The following is a 27,271-nucleotide window of genomic DNA, read 5'->3' on the forward strand; positions in this document are numbered from 1 at the left end:
ACGAGAAGCAACCACGCATTGATATTTCTCTCCCTCTCTCCTTCCCTTTCCTTCTAAAGATAATAAATAAAATCTAAATAATAAAATTAAAAACTTACTAATCTGTACTAAATATGTCTGTACCTAAATTCGTAACATTGCTTAATTATCTTTTTTGACTAGATTATAACCCCCTTGAGCACAAGGTTACGTAGGGGGTTTTTTTCATCTTTGTTTCCTTAACATCGTTTATGGGTTAGAGGGGCAGTATAAGTGATTGTTAAAGTGAACTAAGAGCTTGGAAAAGTTAATGAAGTAATTATTTTGGGGGGGGAAATGCCAAAATTCACTACGAAGTAGAAACCTGAATAAATCAAGGAAGAAATTTAAAAACTTAATCAAATACAACCTCAGGATACATTGGGCCACTGGAGTTTTTATCATCAAGTTCCTTTAAATTTTCAAAAAGTAACTTTTTAAACATTTGATTATTAAAATTTTCTTATGGAAACGGAGGGACCAGCACTTTGAACTCCTGTGTACCACTCATCTTAACAGTTGCCAACATTTTATTAATATGTGAACAGATAATTCTGATCCAAAAAACATGTTAGAAGTGTTTGTAGACTCAGAAAACTGGATTGAAATCCTGGTATGATCTTGAGCAAGTTACCTAAGCTCTCATATCTAAAATTAATATAGTAATGTTATTTGCCTATTATTAAGTGGATGAAAGAAGATCATGTATTTTAAACATAAAATATTACGCTCCTTGAGCAAGAATAAACCAATTAATGAAACAATAGCTCAAATAGAGTCATAGTGTATAAGGATTTAATATGTTCATTAAAATAAAAGAAATCAGTATAAAAGAGGATTAACATTTTTATTTTCAGTCAGCATTAAACAATTACAAGATTTGTTAGTCTTTCATTTATTACAACTGAATATAAGTTGATTGTGAAACCCTGGCAGAAAAATTTTCAGTATACTGGACTAAACAGTTAAAAATGTAGGTAATACCGGTAACCAGTAATTGTATTTTTAAAGTTTACTCCATAACCATAAAAATGCAAATTAAAAGTACATTTTTTAAATTTTCTGGAAATTAAACATTTTAAAAAAGTAATGCTGATGGACACATACCAAAATAGGTACTCCTGTATGTTCTCTTCTGATTGTATAACTCAGTGCAACATTTTTTAAATTATATTTTATTGATCGTGCTATTATAGTTGTCCCAGATTTTCTCTCTTTAGCCCCTCCACCCAGCACTCGTACTCCCTCAGGCAGTCCCCACACCATTGTTCATGTGTATGGGTCGTGTGTATAGGTTCTTTGGCTACTCCATTTCCTATACTGTACTTTATATCACCATGGTTACTCTGTAACTACCTGTCGGTGTTTCTTAATCCCCTCACCTCTTCACTCAATCCCCTGCACCCCCTCCCATCTGACAACCATCAAATGCTCTCCGTGTCCATGATTCTGGCTCTGTTCTTGTTTGCTTAGTTTGTTTTTTCATCTCAATTGTTGATAGATATGTATTTATTGCTATTTTATTGTTCATAGTTTGGGTCTTCTTCTTTTTCTTAAATAAGTCCCTTTGACATTTCATATAATAATGGTTTGGTGATAATGAACTCCTTTAGTTTATTTCTTGTCTGGGAAGATCTTTATCTTCCCTTCTATTCTCAGTGATAGCCTTGCTGGATAAAGCAATCTTGGCTGTGGACCTCTGCTATTCATGACTTCAAAATATTTCTTGCCAGTTCCCTCTAGCCTGCAAGGTTTCTTTTGAGAAATCAACTGACAGTCTTATGGGAATTCCCTGTAGTTAACTGCTTTTCTCTTGCTGCTTTCAAGATTCTCTGTTTATCTTTAACCTTTGGCATTTAATTACGATGTGTCGTGGAGTGGGCCTCTTTGCATCTGTATTGTTTGGGACTCTCTGTGCTTCCTGAACTTACGTGTCTGTTTTCTTCACCAAATTAGGGAAGTTTACTTTCATTATTTTTTCCAATAGATTTCCAATTTATTGCTCATCTCTTCTCCTTCTGGCATGCCAGTGATGCAAATATTGGAATGCTTGAATTGTCCCAGAGGCTTGTTACACTATCCCTGGGTTTTTTTGATTCTTTTTTCTTCTTGTTGTTCTGATTGGTTGTTTTTTCTTCCTTATGTTCCAAATCATTGATTCGATTCTGGGCTTCATCCGCTCTACTGTTATTTCCCTGTAAATTGTTCTTTCTTTCAATTAGTTTATCCTTCATTTCTGAATGGATCTTTTTTATGCCGCTGAGGTTCTCACAAAGTTCCTTGAGCATCCTTATAACCAGTGTTTTGAACTCTGCGTCTGATAGATTGCTTATCTCTATTTTGCTTAGTTCTTTTTCTGGAGTTTTGATCTTTCCTTCTTTTGGACCATGTTTCTTTGTCTCTTCATTTTGGGAGCCTCCCTGTGTTTGTTTCTATGTATTAGGTAGAGCTGCTGTGACTCTGTGTCTTGGCAGCAAGGCCTAATATAGTAGGTGTCCTGCAGGGTCCAGTGGCACAGCCTCCCCTGTCACCCAAGCTGGGTACTTTGAGGTGCACCCTTTGTGTGGGCTGAGAACACCCTCCTGTTGTAGTTGAGCCTTGGTTGCTGTTGGCAGCAATGGGAGGAATTTACCCAGACTAATCAGCTGCAAGGACTGACTGTGACCACTGACCACCAATCTCTGCCCTTCATGGAGAAGCATCTGTGCAGGGGCAGGGTGGAGGTGCTCCAGCATGGACTCTAGCTGTCCACCGGGTGCACTGACTCTGGGGTTTCTTGGGTAATGCAGGCCAAGGTCAGCCCCCCACCTGTGTTTTTCCTGGGGCCACCTGCTAGGGCTATCAAGCAGTCTGAGATGGTTTCTCCTTGTGCTGGGCTTGGAGATTCCCAGGTGAAGCCAAGCTGTGAATCTAGGCTGACTGTTGCTAGTGCTGGGCCTGGGCTACTTAGCGAGATGTAGGAGTGCTGGGGGCTCACTGAGACTGGCTGTTGTTCATTTGAGAGGATTTGGGAAGTTGTGAAGCTTGAGTCAAGACCAGCCATTCTTACAAAAAAGCAACTTGGATAGGCCTGCAAGTTGGGTGGAATGGAGTCTTTGGGGATCTCCAGGGTGAGGAAAACAGTGTTAACCAGATTGATGGAGTTTCAGGTATGGTACCAACCTGCTGGCTCTGTGGCTCTGAGGAAAACAGTGTTACCAGGTTGATGGAGTCTCAGGTATGGTACCAGCCTGCTGGCTCTGTGGCTCTGTGGCTCTATGTGGGGAGGGTTAAGAAAAGAGACAGGCCTCTGCCTGCCTTTCTGTCTGGAACAAAGCTGTCCCGCAGCTTCTGCCTTGATGCCAGACACTTCAGTTTCTCCCTGTGTGCCACTAATGCCTTTCAAGCTGCTACCCCAGTGCTGGAGCTCAGAGGGAATGAGTGTAAGTCTATGTGTGGGTTCTTCAAGTGGAATTGCTTGGAACTCCAGTAGTTTCTTCCACTGACTCACTCCCCTGTGGTTTATGCAGCCAGAAGTCATGGGGGCTTATCTTCCTGGCACTAGAACCCTGGGCTGGGGGCCTGGTATGCAGCTGGGACTCCTCACTCCTGAGGTACCCCCCTGAATTTATCTGCCACGTGTGGATGTGGGGCCGGCCCATTCTGTGTCTCCCACCAGTCTGGATGGATACGGTTTCTCTAATTCTATAGTTGTCAGACTTCCATTCAACTTGATTTCTGATGGTTCTGAGTGATGGTTGTTCTATATTTTAGTTGTAATTTTGATGTGGTTGTGGGAGGAGGCAAGCTATGTTTACCTATGCTTCCATCTTGATTGGAAGTAAAACATTTTTGTTGGGGAAAATATGTCTAAAAATGTTTGTATGATTTTATCAAATCATTTCGGTTCTAGGAATCTTCTAAAGGAAGTCACTAAATTAAGCAAAGATTTATGTACAAAGAAGTTAATCATAACACAGTAGTCAAAAATTATAGACAATCCAAATTTCTAAATTAAGAGAAGGTAAAAAGAAATGATGATAAATGTAATATATATGTATATACAATGATATACTATATAGTTAGTAAGAATATTTATGAAGGATTTTTATAGGAAAATACTTGGTTAACTTTAAATAAAATGGGGTTATAAAATTAAAAAACAGTATTGTGTCAATTACATGAAAAAATAATTGACATAGCCATGTACGTGTAAAGATCAGAAAATACATAAATTGTGAAAAAATATTAGCTCTGGGTAGTAGAGTTCTAAGTGACTTATTTTTTTTATACTTTTCAGTTTTTTAAAAAATGCATATATTCCTTTTTCTAAGCCTTACCCAGGGATCCGTACTGATTTTAGAGAGAGGAAGCGGGGGGGGGGGTGTGGAGAGAAAGGAACATTGATGTGAGAGAGAAACATCGGTCAGTTGCCTCTCATAAGTTGCCCTTACCATTGAACCCACAACCTTTTGGCACGCGGAATGATGCCCCGACCAACTGAGCCACCTGGCCAGGGTGCATATATTACTTCTTTTAAAAATAGGCTTGTATTTAGAACAGTTTTGGGTTCCCAGCAAAATTGAGAGGAAGGTACCGTGATTTCCCATCTACCCTCCGCCCCTACACAGGCGCGGCCTTCGTCACTGTGAACATCAGGCACCAGCAAGGTCCGTCTGTTACAATTGAGGAAACTGCATTGACTCATCATTCTCACCAGAGTCCGTGGTTCTCATTACGGTCCGCTCTCGGTGGTGGACATTCTGTGGGTCTGGATAAATGTATGATGTGCGCACCATTATGGTATACAGAGTATTTTTACTGCCCTGTAAATCCTCGTGCTTCACGTATTCATCCTCCCCCTCACCCCAGTCCCTGACAACAACTGATCTTTTTACTTTCTCCATAGTTCTGCCTTTTTCAGAATATCATATAGTTGCAGATGTAGCCATTTCAGATTGGCTTCTTTCACTTAATGTGCATTTAAATTTCCTTTATGTTTTTTTCATGGCCTCATAGCTCCTTTTTTTAATGCTGAACAATATCCCATTGTCCAGACATACCAGTTTGTCCATCCACCTACTGAAAGACAATAGGTTACTTCCAAGTTTTGGCAGCTATGAATAAAGCTGTTATAAACATCTGTGTGCAGGTTGCGGTGTGGACATGTTTTCAGTCTCTGTGAGTAAATACCAAGGAGCACAATTGCTAGGTGATAAGAGTATGTTTAGTTTTGTAAGAAACCATCAAACTGTCTTCCAAAGTGGTTGTACTAGGTTTCCTACCATCAGTGAATGAGAGTTTCTATTGCTTCACATCCTCGTCAGCATTTGGTGTTGTCTGTGTTCTGGATTTTATTTTTGGTATATTGCTTTTTGGAAGTCAAAAACCAAAACAACGCAGGCTGAACCAGAGTATTGTGGTTCAATTCCCAGTCAGGGCACATGCCTGGGTTGCAGGCCAGTTCCCAGTGGGGCATGCCCGAGAGGCAACCATACATTGATATTTCTCTCCTTCTCTCCTTCCCTTCCCCTCTAAAGATAAATAAATTTTAAAATCTTTAAAAAAAAACACAAAAATAAGTTTCAGTTAAATAAAGTAAAGGTGTTTTTTGGGTTGTTTTTTTTTTTTGTCTAGTTGGCAAGCTATAGTTCGTCTCCTTCTTCTCCATACCCTACCACGGTGGGACCGGTGGAGAGCAGTGGATTGAGGTCTCGCTACCGCTCTTCACCCACTGTCTACAACTCCCCTACTGACAAAGAAGACTACATGACAGACTTGCGAACTTTGGATACTTTTCTCAGAAGTGAGGAAGAGAAACAGCACAGAGTAAAGCTGGGTATGTACCTGATTTTTTTTAGATCTAATGTGTATGTATATATATATTTGGTATCACTTTACATTATGCTGAACCTATTATTTTCATTACTTTGATTACCCATACTTAAATGTTTAAGTCTCTTTTACTAATATATCGTGTGTGGCTTAGGAGAGAAATACATTTTGTTTTTATATTTAATGCAGAGTTAAGGTCAGCAAATTTAAGAAGTTAAATAAAGCTGAACTAACTGAGAAATCTTAAACCTTTCATCTACATGAAGATTGAAAATCTTTTCATGCACTGTACAATAAGTTACTATTTTCATTTAAAACTTAAGACTATCAGATGTCTTTAAAGTGGTGCATAGCAAAGCTCACTGAAGCGATAGTTGTCTCCTTTCCGGCATCCTTGGGAAGGGTGGTGTGGCCAGGAAGGGGGAGGACAGAGCACGGATTTATGCTGGAAGTGCTACTGTTGCTCAAAACATTTAAACTTATCTTTTGTTTACCTTGGAAAACAGTGTTAGAAAATCTTAAACGTATTTGGGGTAGATTTGATTATTACAAAATCAATTATTTGAAAGCAAATTAGGTTATCAAGCAGAGTAACAGTCTTCTCCCCTCAGGAACATTCCCAGAAAGCACATTAGGTGCGAGAGCACGGCCACCACAGGGAAGCTGGTTATTGGGCCGTGGCTCTTCATGTCACTTTAAATCTCTCCGTTGGTTTTTTAATAGGATTTTGCCTAGAAGTGCCACAAATGTCAGAGAAACAAATCATATTATCTTGTTATTTGTCCATACATGCTTTTTCTTTTTAAATCTTAAAATATTTCAAGTATACTGAAAATTATAGGGCATAATACAAAGCACAGCCTATTAGCCTTCTGCATATATTTGTCATAGCCAGAATTCTTCTGACTTCCATTTTTGTTTCTTCTTTGACATATAAGAGTTTTTTTGAAATATTGTTATTATCGGTTTGCGCTACTTTTAATTTGCAAACGTGAAATGAAGGGCTTGGTTGTCTTTTTTTATTCCCTAAGCTGATTGTGCTGTGGCTACAGATTCCGATCTGTACTCTATTGATTTTTTGGTATTGTTTTTTTCAGACTTACATTTTGGTCTGCTGTGTGATTACCTTTTATGAACAGTTTTTGCTATATTGAAAAGAATGCATAGTCTTGCCCTGACTGATACAGCTCAGTTGAATTGAGCGCAGGCCTGTGAACCAAAGAGTTCCTGGTTCGATTCCCAGTCAGGGCACATGCCTGGGTTGCAGGCCAGGTCCTCAGTAGGAGGCATGTAAGAGGCAACCACACAGTGATGTTTTTCTCCCTCACTTTGTCCTTCCCTTCCCCCTCTCTAAAATAAGTAAGTAAAATCTTTTAAACAAATGAATGCATAGTCTCAAATATCAGACTCCATGTTTGTTCATTTAGTAAGCTTTTTGATGGTGTTCTTAAATTCTTTATCTTATTTATTTTTGTCTGCTTTATCTATTAGTTACTAAAGAAGTATGTTTAAAAAAACTCCCTCTAATTGTCTCCCATTAAACGTCTTTTTATAATTTTGTCAAAATTTGCTAAAATCTATGAGATTCTGTTAAATACATGTAAATTCAAAATTGTTAATATTCTGGTCAGTTACTACTTTTATTTTTGCCTTCAAGAGTATTTTGTCTGTCATTAACACAGCTGTACTATTTCCATTTTGTTAGCATTTGCTGGGTATATCTATGTTTATCCCTATACTTGTAACTCTTCTGTGCCCATAGGTTTTAGTTAAGTAAGAATTTTGTACAAATTAATTTGTAAGTAATAAGTATTTGGGAGAGCTACTTTGAGACTACACCAGTATCTTCTTCATCAAAATTTTTTTAAATTATTGTATTTTTTCATTACCTTTCAACTCCCCCCTTGCAATCACCACACTCTGGTCCATGTCTGTGCATCCTTTTTCCTTTTTGCTCGATCCCTCCATTCCTAACCTCCCCCTGCCCACTAGCTGTCGTCCTGCTCTCCATGAGTCTGTCTCTATTTTGCTTGTTAAGTTTGTTCATTAGGTTCTACATATGAGTGAAATTATATATTTGTCTTTCTCTGACTGCTTATTTCACTTAGCATGTTCTCCAGGTCCATCCATGCTGTCACAAAGGGTAAAATTTTCTTTCTTTTTATAAACAAGTAGTATTCCATTGTGTACATGTCCCATAGTTTTATCCACTTATTTATCAATGGACACTTGAGCTGCTTCCATATCTGGGTGATTGTAAATAACTCAATGAACATAGGGGTGCTGATGTTCTTCAGAATTAGTGTTTTGGGTTTCCTAGATACATTTCCAGAAGTGCGATATCTGGGTCAAAAGGCAGGTCCATTTTAAATTTTTCGAGGCATCTCCATACTACTTTCCACAGTGGCTGCACCAATCTGTGTTCCTGGCAACAGTGCAAAAACAGTTCCCTTTCCTCTGCATCCTCGCCAGCACTTGTTTGTTGATATATTGATGATGGCCATGCTCACAGGTGTGAAGTGATAGCTTGTTGTGGTTTTATTTTGCATTTCTCTGATGGTTAGTGATGTTGAGTGTCTTTTCATATGTCTGTTGGCCATCTGTATGTCCTCTTTGCAGATGTGTCTATTCAGGTCCTTTGGCCAATTTTTTAAAGATATTTTATTCTTTTTTTTTTTTTTTATAGAGAAGGGAAAGGAGGGAGAAAGAGAGGGAGAAAAACATCAGTTGGTTGCCTCTCAACGTGCCCCCAAACTGGGGACCTAGCCCACAACCCAGGCATGTGCCCTACTGGGAATCAAACTGGCAACCCTTTAGTTCATAGACCACTGTTCAAGCCACTGAGCCATACCAGCCAGGGCTGCCCATTTTTTAATTGGATTGTTTGTGTTTTTTTGGTGTTGAGTTTTGTCAATACTTCATAAATTTTGGATATTAACCCCTCACCAGATGTGTTGGCAAATGTTTTCTCCTGTTCCATGGGTTATCTTTTTATTTTATTGATAGTCTCCTTTCCTGTGCAAAAACTTTTTAGTTTGATGTAGTCCCATATGTTTATTTTTTCTTTTGTTTCCCTTACCTGGGGAGATATATCAGGTAAAATAGTGCTATAAGCAGTGGCCAAGATTTTACTCCTATGTTTTCTTCTAGGGTTTTTATGGTTTCAGTTCTAATATTTAACTCTTTAATCCATTAATTTATTCTTGTGTGTGGTGTAAGAAGGTGGTCTAGTTTCATTTTTCTGCATATATATGTCCAATTTTCCCAACACCATTTATTGAACAGACTGTCATCTTTAGCCCATTGTATATGCTTGCTTACTCTGTTGAATATTAATTGACTATAAAGATGTGAGTTTATTTTCTCTATTTTGTTACATTGATCTGTGTGTCTGTTTTTGCCAGTACCATCTGTTTTGATTGCTGTGGCCTTGTAGTATAATTTGACATCCTCATCAAATTTTGACTTAATAGTTTTAACATCCTTTTGAGGTCTTTTCAAAATTAATTATTACTATGTGGGGTGTCACAGTGGCTTTCTAATTCTGTCATTCTTTCAGTATTTATGCCTTTTATGTTTAAACTTTTTTGTGGTAAAATATACATAATATTTATCATTTTAACTTTTTTATTGTGTTCACTGGGGTGACATTGGTTAATACAATTACATAGGTTTCAGGTATACAGTTCTGTAACATATGAACCGTGCATTGTATTGTGTGTTTACCCTCGTCAAGTCTTTTTCCACCACCACATTTTAACCATTTTTAAGTGTATAATTCAGTGGTGTTAACTACATTCATGTAGTTGTACAGTCACCTCTTTTATTTATTTATTGGCATTCTACTGGAAGGTGGATCTTTTCCTTCTCAGCTTTGTCATTTATGTTGATGGTTAGATTGTCTCAGATTTGGCTGGTGGGACACATCTGGCTTCTGTGTTTTTTAGACATGACACTGTCATTGTTTGAGCACTTAAAAAAAAAAAAACACTTTCCAGCATCGCAAGATATTTCAGGCTCCTTTTGTATTTTCCCTGGCTAACTAGCTCTGGAGTCAGTCTTTTTTTTTTTTAGGGGGCCACAGTTGTTTTTAGAGGAGAATGATACTTAGAAATTAATGCCTGGACATTGGATATTCCATGTTAATGGGGTGTCATTACTCTAGGGCCTTTCAGCAGACTGCCAGGAAATATGTAGATACATACATGCACACACATACTTCTATGTGTATTTCTACACCCATCCGTCTTTTTCCTTTTTTATTTATTGATTTTTAGAGACTAATAGAGAAACATTGATTTGTTGTTTCACTTATTTACGCAATCTTCTGGTTGATTCTTGACCAGGGATCAAACTTGGCCTAGGCACGTGCTTTGATCGGGAAATGAACCTTTGGTTTATGGGATGACACTCCAGCCAACCGAGCTACACCAGCCAGTGATACACAGATTTTTGACTGCGTGGAGGTGTCAGTTCCCCTAACCCCCAGTTGTTCAAGGGTCAACTGTGTTAAAAGCCATGAGTTGGTAGTAATACCTCCAGTTCCAGTCCAGCTACACTGGGTCGATTCTAGCCTCCTCTACCTTTCCATATTTGTGACCTCTTTCTCTAGTAGTGAGAAACCAGACACTCGTGCACTCTTTCTTACACACCTACTTTTTTGCCGAAGAGCCACTTTCATCCTAAGTATTTCACATACGTCATACTTAGGTCTACCATTATTCTTATTCACGTTTCCTCCGATTGACAAAATAACGAACTTTGTGGCTTTTTTTCTTGTACTGATGCAGGATCCAGTTAAGGTTCGTGTATTGCATTTAGTTGTCATGTATCTTTTGTCTTCAGGGGTGTCCAACCTGCGGCCTGCAGGCCACATGCAGCCCAGGATGGCCGTGAATGCAGCCCAACACAAAATTGTAAATTCACTTGAAACATTATGAGATTTTTTGTGATTACATGTTGCAGTGTATTTAATGTGTGGCCCAAGACAACTTTTCTTCTTCCAGCATGGCCCAGAGATGCCAAAAGGTTGGACACCCCTGATAGAACATTTATGGGTTTGGTGTGTTAGTGCATTTTGAAGAGGTCAGACCCATTATATTGCACATTTGGATATATGTGATCATTTTCTCATCATCAGATTCAGTTGAAATATTATTTTTGACCAGAATACAACATAGGTGGTGGTATATTCCTTTCAGTGTATCACTTCAAGAGACACATGATAATTTGTTGCTTTATTGGTAATGTTAAATTGAGTCACCAGGCCAAGGTAATGACAACTGATTTCTCCATAATAGCTTTTTCCTTTTGTAATTAATTAATAATCTATAATGTGATTCTTTGAGACTTGTGAATATACTGTTCCCCCAATAGCCTTTCACCCAGTGATTTTAGCTGGCATCCATCAATGACCCTTCCCCAGTAAGTTAGTAACACAGCGATGGTTTCAAAACTCTTTAATACTTTCATTTCTTCTACATTTAGTAGTTTGGGATTCTTCTGTTAAGAACTTTCTGTTTACTCCTCCCCCCAGTTTGTTTGTTTGTTTGTTTGTTTGTTTGTTTTAGCCAGTCTGTACTGATGGTTGGTTCTTCCTTTAGCAATGTCTAAACAGCTGTTTAATTGGCTCATTGAGTTTTTTAATTTGTAATTTTTAAATTTGTATTTAATTGTTTTATTTGCTTCTCTTTCAATCCTGCCTGATTTCTTTTAGAGTATCTTTTATTTTTGTTTTCATTTTCTCTTCCTATTTCAGTCACTGTAAACATTTTTTAAAGCCTCTGTCCAATAGTTTAGTTATCTAAAGTTCATGAAGATGAAATACATTTTTTGTCTTGTTGGCGCATACTTTGAGGCTTGTTTCCTTGTGATTTATCCATTTTTTTTGTTTGTTACTGGTAGGTTCATCTTCAGTGTAGTTTCATCTGTGCTTTTTCTATCCAGGGCAGGCTGGATGGAAGCCTCGTGCCTCCTAGAAGTATTGTATATCCCTTTGCCAGGTCCGTTAGGAGTAGCATTGACTTTGAACTAACTTAAGTGAAGTCTAGGCTTAAAAGTTTAGTCAGTCTCCCAACAACGTAACACACAGGGACTTCTTATCTCCTGGTGCCAGTGGTCAGATTATTTTCTCATCCACTGAGAATGTGGTGCTATGCCAGGTGCAAGGGATGGAGGTGTGAGAAAGGCCTCAGTCCAACCCTCTGCCTCTTCTGGGCCTCCGTCTTAGTTTCCGGGCCCCACTTGGCCACTGAAATCCAAGCTGATTTCAAAGCCTCCAAAATTCTCCAGAGCAGCCACAGTATCAGCTTACACACAGGCCATTCTGAATTTTAATGCCCTCTTCATTTGAGGCCACTGGCTGTTCCTCTTAACTTTACGAAAGCTCCATTATCCATTGAAACAAGGTGTTTTATTTTAACAAACATTTCTAGATAGAGTGGGGACATTCCACATTACCAAGTTTGTTATGTTGCCAGAATTCAAAATCTCTGCCTGGGGATGCTTAGGTTTTCAGTGTTCTCCAGCTGCACCGTTTGTGCTGTTTTGTTGTGGGTGGTGGTCATTACAGAGAGGCCCCTGTTTGTCACTGCTTGCTGTGTGTATGTTGCTTGTCCTTTGGCCAATGCACAACAGGTAGTAAAACTTCTCATTTCTGTCATCTTTTATCTAAAGTCTGTATAAAACTTTTGTCATGTAAAGCCAGTCTTTACTGGAATTTTCCTCAAGTTCAAGTTTTATCTCAGAAAGCTTATTATTTTTGAATAATCAAAATGATTAAGCAAAAAAGAGTAGCGTTGCGTTCTTTTACCTTCCTTTTTATTTCCTGTTTATTAAGTCATTTGTGTTGGTTTAAAACTCACTTTCTTGATGGTAATTCATTCCTGTAAGTCAGTTTTGCCAGAAGTCCTACTTGAAAATTTAACTTTACACCGTATGGTATTTCTTTATTGTACATAATTATTTATTTTTATGCCAGCATGGATCATTATAGTATTCACCTAAGCGACTAACACAAGCCTGGCTGGCCTTCAAGGTTTTGATGCCATGAACTGAAACGGCACATATCTCTCTCGTGATTTCTCATCCTTTGTGCCTGTAAATAAATAATATAAGAAAAGCAGTTTTATTATTTTATAGTCACTCCCCTTAGATATTGTGTTAAGGTTTTTAAGTATATTTTATTGATTATGCTATTACACTTATTCCATTTTTTTCTCCCTTTAATTCCCTTCCACCCTGCATCTTCCCTCCCACCAGCATCCCCCCATCTTAGTTCATGTCCATGGGTCATACATATAAGTTCTTTGGCTTCTCCATTTCTATACTATTCTTAACCTACCCCTGCCTATTTTCTACTTACCATTTATGCTTCTTATTCCCTGTACCTTTTCCCACATTCTCCCTTCCCCCTCCCCACTGATAACCCTCCATGTGATCTCCATTTTTGTGATTCTTTTGCTTTTCTAGTTATTTGCTTAGTTTTTGTTTTAGGTTCAGTTGTTAATAATTGTGAGTTTGTTGTCATTTTACTGTTCATATTTTTTATCATCTTTTGCATAGATAAGTCCCTTTAACATTTCATATAATAATGGCTTGGTGATGATGAACTCCTTGAATTTGATCTTATCTGAGAAGCACTTTATCTGCCCTTCCATTCTAAATGATAGTTTTGCTGGATAGAGCAATCTTGGATGTAGGTCCTTGCCTTTCATGACTTGGAATACTTCTTTCCAGCCCCTTCCTGCGTGCGAGATTTCTTTTGAGAAATCAGCTGATAGTCTGATGGCAACTCCTTTGTATGTAACTGTCTCCTTTCCTCAGGCCACTTTTAAGATTCTCTCATTTTCTTCAATCTTGGGTGATGTAATTATGATGTGCCTTGGTGTGTGCTTCCTTGGGTCCAACTTCTTTGGGGCTCTCTGAGCTTCCTGGACTTCCTGGAAGTCTATTTCCTTTGCCAGGTTGGGGAAGTTCTCCTTCATTATGTTTTCAAGTAAGTTTTCAATTTCTTGTTCTTTCTCTTCTACCCCTATGATTTGGATGTTGAAATATTGAAAGTTGTCCCATGAGTTCTTAATCCTCTCATTTTTTTTAAAATTCTTATTTCTTCATTCAGTTCTGGTTGAATGTTTATTTTTTCCTTCTGCTCTGAACTGTTGATTTGAGTCCCGGTTTCCTTACCGTCACTGTTGGTTCCCTGTATATTTTTCTTTATTTCACTTTTCACAGCCTCACCTTTTTCCTCTACTTTGCAACCATACTCAACCATTTCTGTGAGCATCCTGATTACCAGTGGTTTCAACTCTGCATCTAATAGGTTGGCTATCTCTTCATCACCTAGTTCTATTTTTAGAGTTTTGATCTGTTCTTTCACTTGGGCCATATTTTTTGTCTTGGCATGCCTGTTATGTAGTAAGGGGCGGAGCCTTAGGTATAAACCAGGGCAGGGCAACTCACAACACTGCTGTGGTGCTGTCTGTGGGGTAGGGGTCCAAGAAGGAACAGTACCACTTGCTTGGCTCTCAGCTGGCTTTCAGTCACTCCCCCCCCATTACCCACAAGCACATTGGGCCTTTCTGGTGCTAATTCCCTGGTGAGTGACTTTGTGTACATTCTGCGTCCTTGTGGGTCTCTCCAGTGAACTATCCTATAAAGCTGGGAGTTTCTCCTGCCATTGGAAACCCCACAGATTTTTACAGTCAGAGGTTTTGAGGCTTTTTTCCCCCCTGCCCTGGAACCCTGGGCACTCCAGGGTGTTGGTCCTCCCGGTTTATCTGCATGCAAATGTGGGACCTCCTGGTCCACCAAATGCCACCTTGCCCCACTTACCAGCCGCCGCCTTTCTGGGAGTCCTCTCCACCCAGCTGCCCATCTCTGCCCCTCCTACCAGTCTGAATGAACGTTTCTTTATCTCCTTGGTTGTGGGACTTCCATACAGTTCTATTTTCTGGCAGTTCTGGTTATTTTATGTTTTTAAAGTTGTTGTTGTCCTTGTTTTGGTTGTGTGAGGAGGCAAAGTATATCTACCTATGCTTCCACCTTGGCCAGAAGTCTCTGCTAAGATTTTTTTAAAAACTTATTTCTGTTTCTGTGTATGAAGTATCTGTTGGTATTTTTTGTTCCTATAATACTTTAATCAGTTGGTTTTTTTAGTCTAACTCTAAAAAAAATAAGCCCTTCATAAATATCAAGTCTTTGAACATGTGCTGTTTATTCTAATACTGTGCTAAGCTAAGGGAAAAAAATACTTAGCATTTAGAAAAAAAGAGATAAACTCTGACTTTAAATATCCACATATTTTGCCGTGAATAATGTGCTCCCTTGTATGTGTGCCCACATTTTTGGACCAAACTTTCAGGGGAAAAAAATCTTTCATTTTAATTTTTTAATTCAATGTCTTTACTAATTTATATTTAGAAACAAAACCTATTAGCATATTCCAGGGCATTATTTTGCATATGGATATTGTTAATGCTTTCTAGAGTTCTGCTTTTAGCACATAAGCATAAATAAAAGAATTTAAAACATTTCCATAGATACGGAATTAGTACCACCCATATAATGTGCATTATTTTTCCCTCAAAAATTTGGGCAAAAAAATGTGCATTATACATTGCAAAATGTGGTAATTGCTCTTTAATTATAGGATTAAGTCCCTAAATGTAACTATTTACATTTCCTAAAAGTAAATTCAGAAGAGCGATTAGCAAAGAGTCTCCTACTAAAACACAGGACTTAACGCAGGACATGAACAGAATGCAACACAGTGCAGGGCAGAGTGGGTTTAGTTGCCCACCTGAAGAGTAGCTTGTTACTGGGATGCTGTAGTTACCTCATTCAGAAAGAACTTCTAGAAAGTCAAGCAGTGAACTTCCTTGGCCTGTTTATTTCCTGAAGAAATTTGGGTTTTCTTGCTTGTTTGTCACTCATTGAATCATTTGAAAGTCTTAGAGAATGAAAAAAGCTTAATTTTATAATAAAAATAAACACTTTCAACCCCTAATGGGTCTTAAATTAATACCATCAGAAATGTCCTTGTTAACTTTTAGCCTGGGTAGTCTGTGTTCTCTAAAGAGAAGATAGTGCTGGGGAGGGAAAAGAGAGAGAAGGCGCTATCTCCCTTGGTCACCATTGCCTCTGCACCGATACCTGTGTTCACGTACTAGCTCTGGGCGTCAGAATTGCTCAGCACACTGATGCTCTTTAATGAATCTTTGTAGGGAGCCCAGATTCTGCCTCGCCTTCCACCAGTCCTACTTTCTGGAACTACAGTCGTTCTATGGGGGATTATGCACAAACTCTAAAGAAGTTTCAGTATCAGCTGGCCTGTAGGTCTCAAGCCCCATGCGCAAACAAAGATGAAGCCGATCTCAGTTCTAAACAAGCTGCAGAGGAGGTAAATGGGAAATAAAAATGACTTAATGCTTATGATTTACAGATTATTAGAAAGTCTTTTTTACTTCTGGTATGCTTTCTTTTTCTGGAACCTCCACTTCTGTTGACCAGGAACATAACTCTGGCACACATTAAACAATGGAAAGGCTCCTATCTAACTTTGTACCTAAAACTAAATTATATTGTATGTTTTACTGTCCCTGACACATAGTTGGTATTAGTGTCCCGCCTAAAACATTTTTTCGCATTCATTTATAAAGTGCTACCTTAAGTAACAATTCGTACTTAACATATATAAGACTCTTGCATTTAAAATATATTTAGGCCCTGGCCAAGCAGCTCAGTTGGTTAGAGCATCATCCTGTACCCCAAAGATGTGGCAGGTTCAGTCCCTGGTCAGGCACATGTGGGAGGCAGGAGATCAGTGTTTCTCTCCCACGTCGATGTTGCTCTCTCTCCCTCCCTCCCTCCCTCACTCTCTCTATAAAGACATCCTTGGGTGAGGATTATTTATATATATATGGTAGATATGAACATTTGACAGTCTGGGATTTAATCAGTTTAATACCAAATATAGGATTTTTATTTTCATCTTCAAAGCAAGAAAAATGTTCATTAAACATACCAACTTAAGGAATTTTAAAGATGTCTACACGAGTAGCAGTAAGTGCGTAATAAGAAAATTAATTGAATATTAGATTATTATTGATGTTTGTGGATTTTTTTTCAAAGTATTCCGTATACTTTTGAGGTTGGAGGAAGAATGACTGATTTCTGGCAAGATTTTTTCTTCACTAATTGTTCATTTTAAATGTTTTTAATAGGTTTGGGCAAGAGTGACTATGAATAGACAACTTCTTGATCATATGGATTCATGGACAGCTAAGTTCAGAAATGTAAGTTTGACATTACACTTTGGACAGTATTCATGCCTCTTAATAACGAAGTATGTTATTAGAATACTGATTAGAGATGCTAATTGTTAACCAGACAACAGAATTACTAGATGGGCAATGTGGATGGCCATGACATTTACTTTACGATGTCTATTAGTAAGGGATCTCTCCCTCCCATTTAGTAAATTGGGTCTTTTGAGTAGATAAAGGAACATTGTGACCTTCTTCCCTTTTCCAGTCTCTCAATTTTATTTTTCAAAGAACTCTTCTGTCAGAGTCTATTGTGTATCTAGAAAAGTAAGGGAAACAAAAATGAGGTCTTTGCCCTCAGAAAAATTCAGTTAGAGAAGATAACATATGCATGAAGCTATGTCAAACTGTGTCAACTTCTTCCATTTCTCTAAAGAAGAACTCTCTCTGTCTTTAGCCTGGAGGTTGAGGGTTGGGAAGGCCACTTCTTCCACGCACAGAGTGAGTGAGTCCCCTCGTTTCAGCCCCGCTTCTTTTCCTCGCCCTCTGCGGAGCCTGTGCGGCCCAGGTTCTGCCGGGCACGTGGACCCTCCTCCACTGCAGGCGTCTGCTCTCAGATTCTGTAGAGGCCACGGCTTCTTCCACCATTTCATCCTGCATTCGTTCATCAGTTCTGCACCTTCTAGAAATATGTTGAAATCACTATTCCTTTTTCATTTCTCTTATTATAATTTAATAGAGTATTAAGAAGGAGTGGTAAAAATAGCAGCCTACTTTCTTGAATGAGAAGCCCGGATGGCTTTTAAAAATAAAAGCTTTTGCCCTGGCCAAATGACTCTGCTGATTGGAGTGTTGACCCATACACCAAAAGGGTGCAGGTTCGATCCCCAGTTGGGGTTCGAAACACCAACAGGTTACAGATTCGGTCCCCGGTCAGGGCACATATGGAGACAACCGATTAATGTTTCTCTCTCTTTCGTCTCTCTAAAACCAATGGGTGTGTCCTTGGGTGAGAATTTTTAAAAAGTGTGTTACTAATTGCAAACCAGTATAAACACTACATGAATAATTGTGTGAATAATTACCCTAGCAGTATAAACTGAAGTTTATTCTTTTAGCTTAAGTGTAATCACAGAAAGAATCATTTATGAAAATCTTAACATATGACTGAAAGTTTTACATTTCCTTCAAAAACAAACAGGCGTATGCGATTTAAGAATATACTCTAATAGCATGTTTACTGAACTCTCGCTGACTTCAGGTAGGTCCTGCTACTGTCCTGTCACGCTTTGTCAGTGTGTAAGTACACGAGCGCCAAAAAATCTTAGTCTTATGAATAATTATTTGAGAAACGCTGTGGAATTATGTATGCAAAATCTTTACCTCCGTTTCTCCTAGTGGATCAATGAGACAATATTAGTGCCACTCGTACAAGAGACCGAGTCTGTCAGCACGCAGATGAGACGCATGGGCTGTCCAGAGCTGCAGATAGGAGGTACGTGGAAGCGGCCCAGAGTTCGCTGCACCTTCGTGGGTCTGCCAAGTGGGAGGTTTCTGTAGTGGGTTGTTCAACAACCCCTTCGTTATCTTGAGGTGAAGAAAAAAACTGAATGTCTGTAATGTAGTTTTTTTACAACACAGTTTTATTGAAATATAATTTACCTACCATACATTTTACCCATGAAAAGTAGCCTACCACTCTAGGGTTGGAGTGTACAACCATTACCGTAATCACGCTCAGGCTGTTTCATCATTTCAGAAAGAAACCCCGTGTCCTTTAGTGGTCGCCCTGGGGCTCCACCGCCACCCACTCACTCCCCAGCCCCCGGCAACCACCAGCCTGCTTTCTGCCTCTCTAGACAGGCCGCCCCTGGATGTTCCATGTAAACAGGACCATGCGGTGTGTCGTCCTTGTGACTGGCTTCTTTCACTTAATGTAATCGTGTCTTCAAGTTTCATCCACATTGCACGTGTCAGCGCAGCATGATGCGCTTTTCAAGAAAAGAACGACACTGCTTCATAACTGCAGAAGCAGCGTGCTGTGTTCACGTAGATTTGGAAAGTGCAGAGATGCTCAGAGGCTGCAGCCCACAATTCTGCTTCCAGAGACGACGACTATCAGTTTAGTCACAACCAGTTAATATTCTTAAAGAAAAATACTGGGATACTAACTATATGTATTTCAGTTGTAAGTTATCCCATAGTTTAAAAACATGAACAGTACATATTTAGGATTTGAAGAATTATTGTACATATATACGTATATATTTCTAATTGAATTGGAGTCATGCTGTTTTGAGGAAATAATGGTCCGTGTGTGTGTATGTGTGTATTTTATAATCTTTAGAGGGTAAGGGAAGGAGAAAGGGAGAGAAATACCAATATATGGTTGCCTCTCACGGAAGTGCCTTCTGGGAACTGGCCTACAACCCAGGCCTGTGCCCTGACTGGGAATCGAACCGCAATTGTTTAGCTCGCAGGCCCATGCTCAATCCACTGAGCTACACCAGCCAGGGCTATGTGTATATATTTCTAATTAAATTGAAGTTATACTGTTTTGTTACTGTTTTTCCCTCCCCTCTTTCTATTTTGTTAAGTATTCTCTAATATTGCTTTCGTGGCTGGACTCTCTTTCTTTGATTTTTCTGTGTCTTTTGTATATTATTTATAGATCTTCCAAAATGGATCTGGCTGTTGCCTTTGTGGAGAGAGAGAAAGAGGGAGGGGAGGGAGGGAGGGAGGGAGATCTGGCCACCTTGTTCAAAATGATAAAATAAATTGTAAGTAAAGTAGATCATGTAAATTATTAAGATAAACTATTAATGCTTTCATTTTTTCCTTCAACACCTATTGAGAGAAAAACATTTTAAGTTTTTTTAGAGACCCACATGAATAATAAGGTGTTCCGTGCTTTTTATTTTTAACAGAGGCCAGCATTACCAGCTTGAAACAAGCCGCTCTGGTCAAAGCCCCTCTCATCCCCACCCTGAACACAGTCGTGCAGTATCTGGACCTTACTCCGAATCAGGAGTACTTCTTCGAAAGGATCAAAGGTAACTGTTGCTTCGAAGAGGGACAAAATGAGAACTTTTTCACTACTTTGAGATTTTATAACTGTAACAGGGAAAAAATACTCAGCCCTGACCAGATAGCTCTGTTGGTCAGAGTGTCGTCCAGATACACCAGGGTTGCAGGTTCAATTCCGGGTCAGGAAACATGCAAATATCAACCTGTAAATGCATAAGTAAGTGGAACAGCAAATCAGTGTTTCTCTCTCCTCTCTCTGTCTCCCCTGTCGTTCCTTCTTCCCTTCCTCTCTTTCTCTGAAATCAGTAAATTTATTTAATTAAAAGTATTTTATTTTTATAAAATGTAAGTATGATCTTATATTTCATAAAAATGTATTTATGGTTTAATTAAGGCTTATACTTAAACAGCTTTGGGATTTATATTTTATATGCTTAAGAATTGTCAAAATATCATACTTGGTCTTGAATATGTTAGTTAATAATCTTATTCTATATAGAGAAACTTAAAAATAAGCTAAATGGGCTCAAGTGAATATTTTGCTCATTTTCTATTTCTTTGTTTCCTCTACTTTTTAAAATATTTTTTATTGTTGTTCAGTTTTACAGTATCCCCATTCCCTCCATCCCCCCCACCCCCATACCTCTCCCCAGCCCCATGATTTTCTATTCTTAAACTGCCAAGAATGGGCACCACTCGGTCATTCTTTTTAATTTTAGCAAGTTGATTCTTATTTCTTTCCATTTTTGTGTCATATTTATTATGTTCCTTTTCTCATATTTCTGTTATCTTCCGATCCCTTCGGGGAGGGGGACCGTGGTCCAAGGAGGCTGACTGGGGGGCAGGAGGCTGGCCTCCCCGCATTCCCATGCTGTCTCGTTCGCCTCTCTGTTTTCATGTGGATAAACTCTGTAAAACGTTCTCATCACTAAAACAGGTTTTAGAAATAGTATTTCACTCTCCCGATTCATTATAAATCTGAATTTGAAAGTATTGTGGTACCGCTTTCTTTCCCCTAGGTTTGATTAATGTTCAGGAATAGGCATTTATCATGACCTCAAAAACCTCTGTATATAAGGAGAATGCAAATGTACATGAAATTAGACACAGCAGTGTGTTCAACCCTCTTTACAGCACCCAGTCCCAGTGACCATCGTCCGCCCCATCCTCCTCTCTCTTCCTGTGTTATCTAAGCAAACCCTATGTACCCTTATCACTTTATACCTAAATATCTCTATACATATCTCTGAAACATAAGACCTTTAAAAACATAGCCATACTGTTACACCTATTATTTTTTAACAGTTTCTTTATATCATGAAATTAACAGTCTATGTAGAGATTTCCAAATATCTCCTAAAATGTATAATTACTTTTTTTCATATTGTTTGCTTGAATTAGGATCGAAATATTATCACATGTGGTGACTGGTTACTCTATTTAGGTTTCTTTTAAGCTATAGGTTTCCCATCATCATTTTTTTTCTTTACAACTTATTTGTTGAAAGAACTGCATCATTTGTTCTGTAGTGTTTCTCCTGGTATGGATTTTGCTGAGTGCATCCCCGTGATGTAGTTTTACCTGATTTTCTGTTCTTACGTGTCCTGAAAATTCAGGTTACAATTTTTTGGCAAGATTGCCTCATAGGTAGCAGGACATTTATAATTCCAAAAAAAGTATGTATGTGTGTGCACATATATACAAATTATACATAAAGTTTTAACATATATTAAATACACAAAAAAAGTCTAAAAAGTACAAGGAACCCTGATTGAGTAGTTGTCAACATTTTTCATATCTGATTCTCTCCCCCACTTTCTGTCCACTGCTCCCCCCTTATACAGGGTCCAGCAGAACTGACGCCATGGAGTGTGGTGGGCGGGGGATGTGAATGTCCTGTACGAAATGGACAGTAATTTGCCCCTTTCACCCAAAATGTCACATGGTGTGCTTGAGTGAGGTATTGTTATGTTACAGAATAACATGCTTGTGGTTTTGTAATAAAAGTTTCTGTGATAAAACAGGGGCATTATTTGTGCCGGACCCTGTCTGTACACACACACACTTTTTTTCTCATTTGAAAGCGTATTGTAAACATCATTACTTTCGGCTCATCAATTCCTAAAAAACAGAAAAATAAATAAAATTCTTTTGTGTTACCACAATTCGATGATCAGATCTTAAAAATTAAAAATATTTCTATAATATTATCTAATATACAGTGCATATTTAAATGTTGTAATTGTCCAAAGAATGTTACACACCCTTTTTTTTTCCCTAACTAGGGTAGAGTGCAGGTTCACTCATTATATGTATTGGGGTTTGTTCTTTGTTCTTCGTCTCTTTGTCTAGAACAGTTCTGCCACCTTTTCTCATGACATTGACTTTTTTAAGAATCCAGAACATTAGTCTGATCTCACATTTTGGATTTATATGATTCTTCTGGTTATGTTTAAGTTAATCTTTTACATCTTATATTTCTCTATGTTATGGGTCTTTTGATCAGGTTCTTCAAATGATACGCTTCATTTATTATGACCCCTTGGTCTTTTTTTTCTTCATTTTGCATAGTCTTAGTTTTTTTATCTCACCTTCGTTGCTACAGAACTTTCTCAGGGAGGCTGTATGAGCTCATTTCGATGGAATAGAGGTGGAGACTTCAAAGGACGCAAGTGGGATACGGACCTGCCCACTGATTCCGCGGTAAGTCTGCAGTTTTGTTTTCAGCTTTGTTAGTTGGATTTATGTGTTTTTATTCCCCCATTATCAAAATAAGAATTAAAAAGGATTTTGAAACTAAGGTAGAAGTAAAAAATTAAAACTGACCCTGGCTGCTCTATCTCAGTTGGTTAGAGCATCATCCCATGGACCAACAGGTCACTGGTCTAATTCCTGGTCAGAGCACACATACTTAGGTTGCTAGTTCGATCTCTGGTCAGGCGCATACAGGAGGCAGCTGACTGATGTTCTCACATGGATGTTTCTCTCTGTCTCTCTCTCTCTTTCTGTCTCTTTCTCTTCCTCTCTCTCTAAAATCAATAAATGTATCCTTGGAAGAGGATTAAGAAAAATTCATTTTAATTAAAATTGTGCCAATATCTTAACCCAACAAGTATTACTTCTTTGGTTTATTTTTTTTCATTTGCTTAGATTGTTCCATTTTTTAATCTTTTTTAATCACAGTTGTAATCATTGTATATGTAAAATGTATATATTTTTCTTTCCATTTTTGTAATGTTTAAGTAGTTTTTTCAGTATTATACACTGTCATTTAACTATTCTCCTATATCAGACCTAAAAGTTTGAGAAATATGGTGGGGAAGGGAGTTTTGTTTTTTCTGTCTCAGATAACATTGCAGGGAGGGTCAGGGTCTACATTCCTTTGTTAGGGATCACTCCTCTGAAAAAGAGCCCAGGATTAGACTTATAAGATCAAAAACTATAAAGTTTGGGTGCATTTAAGAGTTTTTCAAAACCATATTTTAAATTTTTTTATAGTGACTTATGTGTGAAAATGAAGTTTTAAATGCTGATACTCAGATTCAGAACTGAATAGATGTGTATTTTATCTTGATTTTGCTGTTTATTAACTATATGGGTGTGAATGATTCACTTAACCAAAAACTAGGAATATCGTTTATCTTTCATTTTACAGATTTCATTTTATAACCATTTAAAAGCATTTTTGCTAATATGGAAAAGTTTTCAAATTGGAGTCACAAATGCAGATGTTTTTAAAGGTCTGTATCCATGATAGATTTTCATGCTGACTTTGAAAAATTGTCTCCTCGGTTTTAGATCATCATGCACGTGTTTTGTACCTACCTTGACTCCAGATTACCTCCGCATCCTAAATACCCTGACGGGAAAACTTTTACATCTCAGCACTTCGTTCAGACACCAAATAAACCAGGTATAAGGATCTCCTGAAGGAATGCAGTGAGCCTTTCACGTGAAATACAGCTAGTGGTTTTGTCTGTTTTTTCACGCAGCATATTTCCTTTGCAGATGTGACAAATGAGAATGTTTTTTGCATTTATCAGAGTGCCATCAACCCTCCCCATTATGAGCTAATCTACCAGCGTCATGTCTACAATCTTCCAAAGGTACGTCTAAGTGTGGAAGCTGCTGTAATGGAATGTCTCAGATGACTTCTTTGATGATATTTTTAAAATAAGAACCTCTTGTTTATGGAATAAGTAAACTTTCTAAATCGGGGAAAATGTGTTCCTTGCATATCCCCTTTTTTAACTATAAAAATATTATGTGCTTAATTTGGAAAAGGCTTTTAAAATATATATCACCTACTTTATAGAAAAGGTTATTGTACCAGTTTACGCTTCTACCCAGGTATTTTACTCGTGGTTGCAAACATCAGTACCTTTGATGACCTTTGCAGTTATTTGTTATGAGCATCTTTACTAAGAAATTTTACCTTGACTGTAATCATAAAATATGTTCTCCATCAGATTCCCAAGAACGAATATTAATTTTATTTTTTTCAGGTTTAGTATTTCAATTTTGTACGTAAATATTTTGAGCCATTGAAGTTTCTTTGAATACCCGTGCAAACTCTTTTTTAAGAAACACTGTCTTTTAAAAATTATATATATCCTCAGATTCTTGAGTAAAATCACTGAATCAGAGTAAGTGGGAACAAGTTAAACAGTGAATTGAAAATCTAAGTTATGAGCTAGTGTACAGATCAGAAATTACGTATCCTCGTTTGATTTTAGGGCTTGCAAAATGATGCCTTGTAGTCACTTATAAATTTGTGTTTAACATGTTACTTATACTGTTATTAGGATATAATCAAAGTGTGATTAAGTTTGTCAATCCCCACACTTTCATTTTGCTGTTAATTTTTGGGATAGAGCACTTTCTGTGCGCAGTGCACAGGGCACCAGCCTCACAGTAGCTCTCTGCCGGGCCTTCGTAACTGCTGCTCCCGGTGTGTAGAAACTTCCCGGTCAATTCACTTTCTGCTCATCTCTCAGGTTTCCCTTGAGGAGGCATTCTTGCCTCGTCCGTCTGGGTCAGAGGCCTGCGTATGTTCCCATGGCGCCCTCCCCCAGCCCTCATCACTCATCATACTTTCCCTAATTCTGAGTCTACTGTCTGCGTTTCTGCTAGACTTGAAGCTCCTTAACTACATGGATCCTTTCTGCCTTATTCACTGCAATATTGCCACTTCCTAGCACAAAGTAGGCATTTTGTTTAATGAATGAATGAGAATCTGAATTACTTGGAATTCTGAGTTTGTAGAAGGTGAACTGATAGGATCTGCATTTACCTATCAGACTGAATCTTTTACTCATTTTGGTTTAAATCTTGCCTTTCTGTCTTTGTTCCAGGGCCGAAATAATATGTTTCATACATTATTGATGTTCCTCTATATCATAAAGACCAAAGAGTCAGGAATGCTTGGGTAGGTATTTATGCTTTAAAAACACAAGTACTTTATTTATTGATTTGCTTGCTTCCTTTACTGAGATCGTGTAGGAGTTTCAGGTGGTTGACTCTGGGAAGGGTGCTTGAGGGAAACAGGGAACTGCTTATTTCTGTCGTGAACTTTTTTTTTTTTTTACTGGATTGGATCTGTTTTCTTTTTTAAATTTATTTATTTTAATTATTTAAGTTGTCATAAACTTTTAATGTTTATGAAGCAGATTGATCTGAAAACATTTTCAATTTAATGCCGCATATTTTTGCCGTTACTGGAATGAGCTGAATTCCAGCTCATTAAAAAAAAGTATATATTTTCATTCCAAACATATACTTTCCATTCTTCATTCCAAAAAACATATACTTATGTTTTTCGTTTTTGCTTTTGGTATTGTGATATATTTTAAGAAAAATATTTCTTTAAAATGCAAATATTCATGCTAAATTAACATAGAAATAAATTTATAAATGAGGAACTTAACACAAACTCTACTCTTACTATCCTTGCAGTTATCGTCTTTTTTAAATAATTAAAATATCTTAATACACTAAGCTATTGTACAAAAAAGACATCTTATTTTGAGTTTTCATTAATATTTGCAGAATATACTAAAGTATATGATTTTTAAAAATCATGAGTATGCATTTTGATAAAAAAATTAAAACTGTATATTACAAAAAGCCCTTCACAAATGGTAATTTCTCTCGATCATGTTTTCTTTTCCTTCATGCCCTCACCAACACTGCAAATGATAAATCTCAATTTGATAGGGAAATGTTTTAATTTGGGCTTGTTCATATATGAGGCTAAGCATCTTTCATATTTATTGATCATTTATATGACACCATTCTGTGAAAAAGTCTTGTGTGTGTGTATTTTTTAAGATTTTATTTATTTGTTTTTGGACAGAGGGAAAGGGAAGGAGAAAGAGAGGGAGAGAAACACTGAATGCTTGCCTCTTGCATGGCCCCAGTTGGGGGCCTGGCCTGCAACCCAGGCGTGTGCCCTGACCGGAATCGAACCCTCAACCTTTTGGTTTGCAGGCCTGTACTCAGTGCACTGAGCCGCACCAGCCAGGGCTTTTTTCTGTTTTTGACCATTTTCTATATTTTTCTTTTCTAAGTAACTTACATACTCTCTTTAAATGTGATGAATATTAACGTGGATTTGCTATCTTGGGCAAGTCCATTAATTCTTCATAACGTCTATTTCCCTGTTGGGGAAAAGGCAGTTGGACCACATCATTGATTGGCCTTAACAGTTGTGTCCCCCAAGGGGACAGTTCTGAGGTCTGTGTCAGGGTCTTGCCACTTTAAAACGAAGCCAAACTGGAGCCCAGTTTTATTCAAGCCTTGCCATTTCAAACACACAGTGCTCTACAGAGTTTATTCTTCCAGAGAGGCGGAGTCAGCTGCCATTCAATGATATTGTTCACTGGGCTAGAAAAATTGAAATTGTCTACTTTGTTCATTCTAAATACTTAGTAATAAAGCTTACATACTGTTATAATAAATTCAAAATTGCTCTCTTGTTATTTTGGTGATTCTAAGCTTTAGTGTGTCAGATAATAATTGAACTAAGTGGACCCCAGCTAAAGCTGGGGAAACCTAGTACTACAAGGTCTGGGAGTGTGCAGTCCCAGGTTCTGGGTCCAGCTCTGCCCTCACTAAGTAACCTGAGGCTAAGAAAATGTAAAGGGAGG

The 27,271-nt window shown here is 38.0% G+C and overlaps 1 protein-coding gene across 5 annotated transcripts in view; it reads left to right on the forward strand.

Annotated features, from left to right (window-relative positions):
- The window catches only part of TMEM209 (transmembrane protein 209), a 35,295-nt gene that overhangs the window by 4,135 nt on the left and 3,889 nt on the right, over nucleotides 1-27,271 (forward strand). For all 5 annotated transcript variants that reach the window (XM_037165852.2, XM_037165856.2, XM_037165854.2 and 2 more), the window contains 9 exons: nucleotides 5,635-5,836; nucleotides 16,056-16,231; nucleotides 17,055-17,126; nucleotides 18,495-18,591; nucleotides 20,024-20,149; nucleotides 22,729-22,826; nucleotides 23,922-24,036; nucleotides 24,132-24,229; nucleotides 25,478-25,551. In XM_037165852.2, coding sequence (XP_037021747.1) covers nucleotides 5,635-5,836; nucleotides 16,056-16,231; nucleotides 17,055-17,126; nucleotides 18,495-18,591; nucleotides 20,024-20,149; nucleotides 22,729-22,826; nucleotides 23,922-24,036; nucleotides 24,132-24,229; nucleotides 25,478-25,551 — 1,058 coding nt within the window. The remainder of the gene's footprint in view (nucleotides 1-5,634; nucleotides 5,837-16,055; nucleotides 16,232-17,054; nucleotides 17,127-18,494; nucleotides 18,592-20,023; nucleotides 20,150-22,728; nucleotides 22,827-23,921; nucleotides 24,037-24,131; nucleotides 24,230-25,477; nucleotides 25,552-27,271) is intronic.

This window comes from Artibeus jamaicensis, unplaced genomic scaffold (assembly GCF_021234435.1).
Source record: "Artibeus jamaicensis isolate MK-2021 breed Jamaican fruit bat unplaced genomic scaffold, CSHL_Jam_final scaffold_3307, whole genome shotgun sequence".
Taxonomy (NCBI): domain Eukaryota; kingdom Metazoa; phylum Chordata; class Mammalia; order Chiroptera; family Phyllostomidae; genus Artibeus; species Artibeus jamaicensis.